Source organism: Rosa rugosa, chromosome 7, assembly GCF_958449725.1.
Source record: "Rosa rugosa chromosome 7, drRosRugo1.1, whole genome shotgun sequence".
Lineage (NCBI taxonomy): Eukaryota > Viridiplantae > Streptophyta > Magnoliopsida > Rosales > Rosaceae > Rosa > Rosa rugosa.
The window spans coordinates 12461828-12473601 of NC_084826.1; the positions used below are offsets into that span (position 1 = coordinate 12461828).

At 39.4% G+C, this 11774-nt stretch overlaps 1 protein-coding gene and 1 pseudogene across 3 annotated transcripts; one reads left to right on the top strand and one right to left on the bottom strand.

The window, feature by feature from the left end:
• The first annotated feature begins 2731 nt into the window (after positions 1-2731).
• On the top strand, positions 2732-5259 carry LOC133721163 (uncharacterized). 3 transcript variants are annotated; one of them, XM_062147694.1, is made up of 7 exons: positions 2732-2918; positions 3004-3080; positions 3180-3293; positions 4120-4212; positions 4513-4557; positions 4704-4747; positions 4823-5259. In XM_062147694.1, exons 1-7 carry the CDS (start codon positions 2807-2809, stop codon positions 5016-5018), a joined length of 681 nt encoding a protein of 226 aa, XP_062003678.1. In that variant the 5' UTR covers positions 2732-2806; the 3' UTR covers positions 5019-5259. The 3 variants fall into 3 exon arrangements, with proteins under 3 accessions (XP_062003678.1, XP_062003680.1, XP_062003679.1); XM_062147696.1 differs by having other exon boundaries at positions 4848-5000; XM_062147695.1 differs by having other exon boundaries at positions 2733-2918; positions 4704-4742; positions 4848-5259.
• Positions 5260-5384: 125 nt separating this feature from the next.
• On the bottom strand, positions 5385-7949 carry LOC133722858 (mitochondrial phosphate carrier protein 3, mitochondrial-like; annotated as a pseudogene).
• Between the last annotated feature and the right edge of the window lie 3825 nt (positions 7950-11774).

Genomic DNA, 11774 nt, shown 5'->3' on the forward strand with positions numbered 1-11774 from the left:
TCTTGGCAGAAGAAAGACGAACGAGGGGAAGAGGATGAAGACAGAAGAAACTGAAAAAAGGAAGATTGGGAACAACAAGAACCAAACAGGGCCAAAACGGAGATAAACTCCGAGTAAAATCGCCCAGGACAATAGACGGAAAGAAAACAGAAATTAAAAAGCCGAGCATAGATACATAAAGCCTCACGAAGAGGGAAAATTGATTATCAGTACCTCCCCCGACTTTCAAGCCAAAGATCCAGATCAGAATGATCTAGATCTGGCAAGAAAGTGGGGGAGGAGGAGGAGGAAAACTTAAGCGGTGGGTTTGTTAGAGAGAAGTGAGAGTTTCTCTCACTAGAAAAGTTTTTTAGTCAATAATTTTAATTTGTTCTGTGTACAGCAACCCTTCCATTTTCAGTTTTCACATCCACTACTACTGCTATTTTATTTAACTATTGTTATGCGTAGGGATTTAAATCTTTTTGAAATTGCTAAAATTTTATAGTTTGAGTTCACCAATTTTGAGCGAAATTTACAATTCTTTTAAGAGTTGGTTTTTACACACCAATAATTTTTTATATTTCAATTGATAATTGAAATTTTCGTAAATTATAATATCGAAATTTTGAACCTTGTGCATGCATTGATCGCTATGCTACAATATGTCTGAGTACGTACATATAGTGTGCCCTGGTAAGTGGTAAACCCAAGAGTCCAAGACTACTAAAATGATTGAATATAATTAAACCAGTGTTTGCCATGTCAAGTAGGATCGAGGTCACTTGAATTTGGTTACATTTTTGTAATTGCTTTTATAAACGAAAGTGAATGTGGGGACCAAGTCCACAACCAAAACTTGTCAATGCTAGCTACTGTATCAATTCGATCTTTATTGGTTTCTATACATTGCACGCTATCAATGAACTGCTACTAGAGACTGATATGCGTGCATCATAAGTAGTATTCCATGCAGAGATCGCAGAGATCATACAAGTCTATGCACGTACGTCTCTTTAATTAACATAGATATTTACTAAGGGCCGGTGAAGAATTATAGTCAGAATAGTTACTTCTCCTTTGTTATGATTATGGCGTCAGTTTTTCAGCAGGACCAAGCGTAAAATTGAAGTTATTTTGTGCAAGGATACTTGAAAAGAATCAAGAGGCGTAGCCTTGGTACTAATAATTTTGATTTCGATTGTATAAAGCGGTTTCAACTTCCAATCTAATTGGGTTGTTGTTGTTCTTTATCTAGAGGTTGTAATATCTAGATCCCATCGATGCATACATAAAATCAACGTTGATTTGATACATATGAATTGTGTGAGCAAGTCTTTCTTTGGTACATATGTTGAAGTATGAATAAGACATATACAAATCATGTTTGTTGATCATTTATCTTCATGGTGATAATTAGGGTGGTTAGACCTTTTCATATAGTAGATTACTTCGTATGTGCTCGGCCCTTTCAATCTCTTAGGTATACATGAGAGATTAGTAGTCGTGAAATCATAACTACCAACACCGAATTATGTACCTTATTTATGTGATTTTATGTTTAAATCACAATATAAGCAGTAATTCTTACTGGCTAATTAATGTGTGAAATTGACAAATTCTGTAAATGCGAGTATTGCTTAATGCATGTCTTCTGAGTTGGAAAAAGAAGAAGAAGGAAAAGAGTCACTCGAGAAACTGAGATTGGTCAAATGTTTGTGAGGGTTTTATGATTTCTATCGATCAACTAGCTAGCAGAAAGAACAAGGAAAGTCGGAGTCCTATTTGACTAAAGGGCAGAAGGCAAAGAAAGTTTGATCCTACTAGAAAAACTAGGTAATTTATTACTAATTGGCATCATATGTGAAATTATGGTCTGTTCGATTATTTTAGGAACATGTGGTTTTCACATTACCTTGACGGTGTAGAGTTAAGATTTTTCAATCACTAACTTTTTATGTCCATAAGTGATCGAAAGTGTCACATTTGATATGAAATAATTGATTTGTGAAAACATTCGACCCTAATTGACGGATTGAAGATACATGATTAACAAACCTTATTTATCTGAATACATGCATCAGTGTATGTACATCAAAGATCGATGCTACGACTCCCGCAAATGATAGCAAGTTGCTAACCCACCCCCAAATTTCAATCTTCAAACTGCACAATTAGGAATTTAATAATACGAGAAATAAAATTATGAGAATGTTTTAAGGAAGTAATTATATACATAAGAAAGTTGGTGGATTTTGATCAGTTTTGTACAACATGCAGTAAAATACTTGAGAGCTAGCTAGGTACATATAATTTTGAAGTAAGAAGTAATTAGAACCACATTGAAGAGCTATACCAACCAAGTTGACTTCCAGTCTTCAACCATTATTCCCCTAGTAAACTCACTTCACTGGAAACAAGCAACCTAACCTGCAGGAAGATTTAAGAGCTACACTAACCAGCCATGTGCTATATTAATCTTCAATTCTTTAAATCTTTGTGGTGTAATTTTTATTTTTTTATGACATCTCGAGTTGCTTTATTTTGCAATTATCATAATTAGCCTTCTTAATTAAAGGTTATTTCTAAAATTTTCTAGTATTTGAAGGTTATTTTCGTAAATAACAAACCCTATTCTCTTATAAAAAATTTCTTAACCGTTTAAAAAAAAACACAAATTATTTGCAAGTTCTGGGCCTTTCCCAAGGCCCAAACAGCCCACTTACAGATCTATATAAATCCCCCTCACACGGCGGTGAAGAAAAATAAGCCGAAACAAAAGCGCAGAGAGAGAGAGAGAGAGAGAGAGAGAACTCTGAGAGTGACGATGGAGATCGGCGCCGGTCACAAATCGAAGATGCCGTGCCCAAACTCCGACCACATGGAGTCGGAAAAGTCTGAAGTGACCTCCTTCACCGAGTCATTCTCCAAATACCACAGTTGAGTCACGTACAGTAATTCGACGATCATAGCTAATCAACATTCCTTAAAGACTTACACAAGTTAGTAAATTGTTTTGTGCAGTACCAAAGTTGAAAGATGCTTGGCCGCAGGTGGAATCGGCTTTACAAGAGCATGGAATTTCTTACACACTCAATCTGGTATGCATAAGAAATTTGTTCTTTCTACACCTACCTACCTGGCTTTGTTCGATCTGGTTTACATTACATTAATCAGTGGTTTATGTCAAATTATGACAGGGTGAGCTTTACATGACTGTCTCAACCACCCCAAGGACCAAAGATCCAGACATCATTCACAGGGCTAGGGAGATTATTGTGCTTCTGTCCAAAACTACTGTTCCGACATATGTGGTACAATTAGCGTTTTTATTCTATAAGGGATAATTAGCGTTTTTATTTTCGTTTCTCTCACTCTAATTCTTTGGCAATAGCCTGTAAATAATGTTTTGCATCTTTAATTAAAATATCATGTGTCTATGTTTACAGGCATTTCTTTTACAATTGAATTTTCTTCTTCTTTATTGTTCACCATTTTGTGTTTTTTTTTAGGGATTCGAGTGCATAACTTGTTCAAGTCATCCGAATGTAGTGTATAGAATTAAAAATGCAGAATAATTACAGTTTCTCTAAGACGTGGTCGTCTTCTACTTGACTACTTCTAACTTTCTTCCAGTTTTATTTAACAACAGAATATAAACCTTCTCCCCTGCAGTTCTAGGTATTTAGTGAACAAATTGAAAAGCCAGTATGTGTTGCAATTGGTTTTCTATTGACAACAGCCAGCTTTTGGTAGCTTGTTTTATCGACGTTATATTTATTCCCCAAACCTGTAGATATTTACATTGTTTTGAATAAGGTGTTTATTCTCGTTCATTGACTGCAATCTTTAATCTAAGAGGGCAACAGCATATAAGCAGTATTTTCAGGGCGAATAGTAATCACACATGTATTTGTTTTTGGTTGATTCAACATTGACTGCAATCTTCAATCTAAGAGGCCAACAGCATATAAGCAGTATTTTCAGGGCGAATAGTAATCACGCCTGTATTTGTTTTTGGTTGATTCAACACATTAATTTAAGCATTTGAAATAAGAAATTATGTTTATGTTGCTCTCTTGCATAGCAAACTGCACATTTTTCTTTTTCTGATTAGAGTGCATAACGTTTTTATTTCAGGTAATTAAGATATTGAATGGCGATATGCATCATGACCACATCAAAACTGGGTATCAAGAAGATGGGCTTGCCACAATACATGGGATCAAGAAGGTGGGTATTGCATTCTTCTTAGCTGCTGTCTTTGAAATTTTTTGCTGAACTTAATAAAGTAACATTTAAGCCTTTCCTCTAGTTGTGCATTCGTGATGCCTTTTAATTTTTAAAATGTAATTAGTTTGGTGATTTAAAAGGTTTAGAGTTGAGTTATCGTTTAGTGAAACAGGTTAGAATGGAAATAACATGAGCTATATGAGCCTTCACATAGTTGCTCTGCTGCTAACTACTCTTCTTCTCTCCGTAATAGAAGCTCTCTCATCTTCTAATCTCTAGCTACTTTTTCTTTCTTTTCAGGAGCGATTTGATAAACGGAGGACCAGATTCTTTGAAAACGTAAAGGTACATAAAGTCCTATATTATGTCTTGCGATCTTCTAGACAAATGGAATAAAGAATGAAAGGATAAATAGGCATTCCTTATCTTCACTTTTTAGTAGGTACTTACCATGGTTAATTCTCTCTGCTAACAATATAATTTGGATGCAGGACCTTGCATGCCTGATGAGTTGTCATCTGTATGTTAACGTAAGGTTACAATTCCTGCGTGATTCTGATACATTATACATTGTGCACTTATTTTTCTTGTCTATACTATGAATTTAAAGATTTTTAACATGTGCCAATGAACAGGGAAACACTGTGACTGCTGCGGGAACTTCACTTGAGCATGTAAAGGTGGTCAGAATGGTCGTTGGAAGGTGTTATGTTGAAAATGTGAATCCTGCAACTATTGTCAGTCGCTTAAAAATGAGGAAAGATATGCTTAATGTGGAGAGAAGGCTTCAAGCTTTGTTGATGTGAATTGTTGTTATTTATGGGATTGTTATAAAAGATTAGCCTAATTAGTCAAAGTTAGTTTAAACGAACAATAAGATCGAACATATAACTATTAGCAGTGGCCATGTTGCTGGATTGATTGATGTAATGTAGTGGATTGCAATGCATGTGGAAGGGTTGTTATTGTGATTGAAAGAACATAATGTAGTAATGACTAATGAGTTGAGTTTTATAACTTCTAATATATGAAGGTTTTATTTGACAATATCTTTTCTTCTGGTTAAGAAGTTGCCGGCTACGTTGCACTCAAACTCCTCATGATAACATAATTCATTGGGAAAAGGCAAACCAGGAACTGAACATGTTGTTCCAGCATGCCTTCCCTATGGCAGAACAGAAGAGAGCCTAAAGCTCTTGATGCCAACCTCAGAAGTCAGAAACTCGGCTTTCCGCATAATCCCTGATAAATATAATCTGCTGCCTTCTTTGTTTTTGACCAACTGAGATGATAATTTTACAAAAAAAGTAACAAAAAATAAAAAATGACTACCGGTAGAATTGATAATATGAACTATGAAGTCTTTTGATAGTTTGTAATTCCTTGAACTAAAAGAATGGGGTTTGACATCCTTTTGATAGTTTTGGATTCAAGCATTGGCAAGCTCAGTGGCAGCAGGAGCGGCGCCGCCAGTAGTTGGTCTGAAATAGAACAATTATGCCCCATAAATATGAAGTCTTGAAAGCATAAGATCAGGAAATAACATAGAAGAGACGCGGCAAAAAATGAAGGGATCGAAAGCTTACACGCCCATGAAAACTTTGCAGGCATCATAGATACCCCATTGGCTTCCGGTAAGGGTTCCGATCATGACTATAAGAAGAGGAAGACCCCGGGTGAAAAGACCCCACACTCCTAGGTTCTTCACAGCCTGCAACATACATCAATTAAAATTGGCACATTAAGTCATTAACAAAAGATGACCAAGTACAACTATGAGGCTACTTAATGCTTATATATATGAGCATTAACTGGACTCACATCACTAACAGTTGCCCCCTTGGCATTGTTGAGGAAAGACACCAAGTTATCAGCAGGGTGTGAAACAACAGCACAGAACACACCAGCCACATATCCACACGCAAAGCTCACTCCGAGCTGCAAGGGTGTGCTGCACTGCTCTTTCGGTGTTGGGATCACATGCTTGTAAGTGAGCTCGACAAATTTCTCGAAGGTTGCAAATTTCATCATTGTATCTGTACAAAACCCACCAAGTAATTGTTATCAGCAATAACTCCAGAAGATAATGAATCTTAACAAGCATAATCATGTTATGTTGCTAGACTGTGACGGATAGAGACAGTGCCGACCCTGGCTATAGGCCAAATAGGCTTGTGCCTATGCCCCCGATGATCATGGGCCTCAATTTTTTTTACAGACATAAAGAAGGATGTAGAAAATTAAAGGAGAAAAAAAAAAACAATAGCTCGCCTTTGCTTGCAAGTAATCTGGCTTTCACAGATTGTTTTCAATTATGAAATTGGAAAGCCTATGAAGATTGGAGGACTTATTTTCAATTTTTCATTCTCTTTAAGCTTGTTGAAGAATTTAAATTTTTTTTTTGTCAGCATCAATACTTCGTTTGTTCTGTTCATGTTCTATTATTCATCTAATCTAAATTTATAGAAGCCTTGGCAGTTAGCAAGATGGAACCATTGAATTCGATCAGTTACTATCTAAGTGAAATAGATATTCATTGGGTAAATTTTAAGTTTTGGTTTCTCTTTGATGATTTAGATTAATATGGATTTCTTTTTCAATTCACCTGATATTATAAACTGATGAACAACACCAAAGTTTTACTGTGAGTGGTGTACAACGCAACACATATCTGGAGTTTCATTCAAATGACATGCTAGTTATTTTTTGGGAATAGATTGTTTTATATATGACAAATTAATTATTTGATTATTGTTATGGTTAATATATAGTTCTTAAAAGATGAAGGTCTTTATCATTTTGTTGAATTCTCTACCTTTATCAAAATTTCAATTTTGATTTCACTACAATGTATCTTTTTCGGTTGCTATACTAACTGACTCTTATTATAGAATATGATTATGGGGGTAGAAGAGAAAAGAAGTAAAACATAGATCACAACCTCATGAGCCCTATTTTTTTTATTCGCCTATAGCCCTGAAAATCTCAGGACCGGCCCTGGATAGAGAAGCATAACTTACAAGGAATTTGGCGTCCCCAAAGAGGAACAATCCCTTTGTACAACCTGTAAGACAATCAAAGCAGTAATTATCAAACAAAAGTTCTTGCATTCCATATATATTAATTACTACATATAACAAGCTAGTGCCAATTCTGAGTAACATTATATATTCATACCCGAGAGCGCCTTCGGATTTGATAAACTTTGGTAGCCCATCTGACAAACCTCTGGCGAACCCCGGCTGAGTTTGGACTCGAACTTTGACAGCTTCCATAGGACAGAGGGCAACATCAGCAAACACTTCAGCAGATGCAGAACCTGCGAGATAGATCAAGGTTTTGTACTTGGCTGCATACTCAGGTCCTGCAATATCTGCATAGTACTTATTAAAGAACTCGTAGAGGCCGTACTTGCCGGCACCCTGAGCACGTACTGTAACCAATCATAGTGGGCGCCCAACCCCTAAAGAAACCTCTAATTCCTTGCTCCCTGAACATAACTCCAAATCCAGAGATAACGCTTTTGTATTTTCCCGGGTCAATCTACATCATCATCAACACAATTTCAATATCCACCTGGTGAAGAAAGAATCTCTACTTGGCTACGCCATTTCTAATTTGTTCACCAAATGATACGTTTTGTTTGGAAAAAGAACTTCTAAACTTGAGTGATTATTACAGTGACATTTTCCAAAATTTTGGATCGATCCACACTAAAATTACTTATTTAGAACCATTGGCGTTTCCGTTAAGCGCCTTGGCTACATCCAATTGACTCCGGGTTTAAGCTCTGCATCAGACTTTTAGGGTTTAAGCTCTGCATCTAAAACCCCCACAGTGAATGATTCAGCTCACGAATGGCGATTTCAAGTTTAGGGTTTGCTTGCCGACCCAATTTCAACCTCCGCACTCCCACCTTTCAATGCATTGGCAAGGTAATTTAGCAGGCGCCTCTGTTTTTACATTTGGGCAATGAATTTTGTGTATTGGGTTCGTTTGAGCTTTAGGTTCAATTGAACTTGGTTGCGGCCATGGAGGCGATTGATGAGCAAGAGGGTCGTTCTAAGGACAACAAGACCAATGATTCGGCCAGTGGAATGAGCAAGTTTTGAACTTTCATGTTTTTGGATTTTGGGATTGTAGTTTGGAATTTCAAATGGGTTGTAAAGCTTACGTTTAATTTTTGTTGGGATGAAGGAGATGGGAAGGCACCACAGTGGAAGAAGCTGAATTCGAAAGAGGTTGGGATTAGTAGTTCTATGATTGACAAGCCGACCCGAAAGGTTTTGAATGTGCTAAAGCGAAAGGGTGAGCATTGAGTTGCATGTGTTTTAAATGGTGTTGACTGTTGAATTGCATTGGCACTAGTTTTTGCTATTGTCATTTTATGTTCTGTTGCAGGGTTTGAGGTATATACCTTGTAGGAGGTTGTGTAAGGGATCTTATCTTAAAACGCACGCCAAAGGACTTTGACATTTTAACTTCAGCTGAATTGAGAGAGGTTTTGCTCTGAAACGTTATTTGAAAGTTGGTTTTTGATGTCATAAGTTCTAGCTTGTAGTATCTGCAAATGATATTTTCAGGTGACGAGAACATTTTCTTGGTGCCAAGTAGTTGGAAGGCGGTTTCCTATATCTCATGTGCACATTGGTGATATATACGGTAGTGGAGGTGGGTTATTTTGTTGTAAATGTACAAATCGCAATTGTCTAATTATATGGGCATTAATAGAAAATTCACTTCTATATAAAGTGAGTAAGGTCTTAGTAAATAACTAGAGGTAATCAGTCCTGGTATCCTGGACCATCAAATTCAAACTTAAATCATTCCCATTTTTAATTGCGTAATGATCTCTAAAAGGTCAGGCTTATTTTATTTACTTGTGATGACTTTTATACAAACATGCGCAGACAGAGTTCTAATCTCAAGTGAATTGTTGTGCAAGTATTAGGTTTCCAGTTTTAGCATCAGTGCACGAAGCTTTGGTAGGAACTCAAGTAGTGATTTTAAAAAGAGAAAAATGCACCATCAGTGCCCCAACTCTTGTGCACCAGCCAATTTTTTTTTTTTTTTTTTTGAAAAGGGGTTTGGAACCCAGCCTAACTGGGAGGCTCAGCCCCACGCCCGTTATTATTATTATTATTAATAATTAAAAGATAATTATACTGCGAGGGGGACATATAACCTGAACCTCGAGTACTAATACATGAATCCTCGTAGAGTACATCCCGGATCATCACAGGAGTCTCCTCTAACCAATAATCATCTAACCACTCAACACTAGCAAGATGCGCCAATCTATGGGCCACACCATTTGCTTCACGATAAATAGATCGTAGAGTAAATGAGGAAAGTGAGCTCAAATAGGCCTTACAATCCTCCACTATACAACTGTACATACCACATATATTACATACCGCCAAGCATAATCAACGACCTCATAGGTGGGCCCCACGACATGGCTAGCCCTGCCTATGGCATGCATCCGGTAGGCCGACACCCGAGCTACTTTGTCATGGTGGAGGTCGGCCGGTATCTAGTTGGGAGGGCACCCTCTCGTGCTCCCCAAGAGGCTTCAAGAGAAGCAATATGTACATTGTATCCCACATCGGAAATATAGAATAGATGGGGACTTCCCTTAGCTATAAAGGGAAGTCCTCCCCTTCTTAGAAGGGATGGATCCATGATCCCCACACTTGTATCACTACAAAGGTCACTTGACCTCACTCATAGTAAAATATCTAAGTGGACGTAGCCTTGCCCCAAGTGCAAGGTGAACCACTATACATCCGGTGTCATCTCTCTCTCTCTCCCCATCATGCTTCTTAGTTACCGTATTCTTCAGTAGAAACATTGGCGCTAGAAGGAGGGTCCCTAAGTTTGGGTAACGAGCCTCCGACCTTGAGCAAGAGTCATGGATGGGTACAACGAGTCATGTACGGGTACCAAAGGTCATCGGGTACATGGGTACATGCCGGACACCCCTCGCCGTCCCTAAGCCTCCGGTACTTTCACAAGTCAGCGGGTACCTCCACCCCTAAGCCTCCGGGACTTTCACAAACCAACGGGTACGTGCACACCCCGCACCCTCAACTCATTGGCCAAATCTTATTTTGGCACCCATGACAAACCCACCCCCCCCGGGACCTTATTCTTCTCGGTGACTATCATCGAATCTCCGGTACCTCTCTCCATCCCGCTGCCATTCAACATAACACCATGCATCTAGCAATCAAAGTCCAGTTGCACGTGGACCCGGACAGAACTGCTGGCCTCACTCATCAACACGTCCCCGGAGACTATATTTGGGCCTGCGGGAATCATTTCTTCACCTGCCAGCATAGTTATCCAAGGTGCCACCAATAGCGCACCCAAATTCTCCCGGACACTCATACAACTACTCACCGGTATTTTCTGGACATCAGAACTAGCGCCGGCAAGTCAGTCCTAGTCATCGAGCTGCCCCACCCATACCGGTGCTTCAATTTTGCTCGATCGGGGATTCCAAAATCTCAGCTACCCGTCCCGGTAGCATCTCTCGCTGGCACTCACCGGTATCATCTTCTTCACCCTGCAGTGACTCAACACAACAGCTCCATCTAGTCTCGCTAATCCAACCGGGTATGCATGAGAAACCATCTTCCCGACCGGGAACATATTCTTCTCATCATCAGTATCGGGCTCCTTTCTCCACCGTTGCTCTATGGGCATCACCATTTTGACATCCTTTGTCGATCGGGGACGTCCTCCTACCCACTCCCCTCACTGAAATCAAAAGGGAACGCAGGCCGGGAAACCATTGTCGGAATCTCTGTTCTAAGTCGACCGGAATCCATTGCCAGCACAACTGCTACTATCATCTTTGCTGGAACGAGGGTCACGCACCGACACGATCAACGCCTGTACCATTTCGGGCACCCAAGCCTCATCCTGGCAGCCCATTACAGTGCCTACCCCGGCAAGCTCACCTCAGACCCTTCCCAGCACCTCTTCGCAGTAGCTACCCGACGACAGATCAGTAGACATCCCGGCAACACTTTCATTCACCAGAAGCAATGGCCAGCTTTCACCTCTCGGTGACCCAATCCAGAACTCGCTTCCGGTACCCGCTGACACTCTCCAACTTACTCTCCGGGAATATATCACTCGTCCGGGGTTAAGTAGTCTCCGGTACCCCCTACCCTCACCGCCGGTATTCAATTCGGCAAAGTACCGTTCACAGTGGTTCTGCTCTGGGCACCCAAGGAAGTTGGTTTGAACACCCACCCTTCCGGTAACTCATTAACCCGGCACCACCCTTCCGGACCTTGCAGTTCAAGTACGGGAGTTCCCCATTTACGACAGCTCGATCAAGCCAATCTTCATCTGGAGACACAACTTGCTCGACCTCTGTCTGTTTCAGGCTTGTGCTCTCATGCTAGAGCACCGTATTGAACAAATCGCTTCATCCAGATAAGTCCTTGCCTTACTATTTTACAAAAGATCAAAGTCAAAAAGGGCAGCACGTATAAAGATCATTTAATTGCTAGAAACATGCTTCTGACAAAGCCATGCGTCATGCC

What these genes read in the sequence shown, in the direction of transcription:
- LOC133721163 (XM_062147694.1), top strand. Translation starts at nt 2,807, where the DNA reads ATGGAGATCGGCGCCGGTCACAAATCGAAGATGCCGTGCCCAAACTCC. An exon ending in TTTCTTACACACTCAATCTG is followed by an intron (nt 3,081 to 3,179) that starts GTATGCATAAGA and finishes AAATTATGACAG; the next exon opens with GGTGAGCTTTACATGACTGT. An exon ending in CAATACATGGGATCAAGAAG is followed by an intron (nt 4,213 to 4,512) that starts GTGGGTATTGCA and finishes CTTTCTTTTCAG; the next exon opens with GAGCGATTTGATAAACGGAG.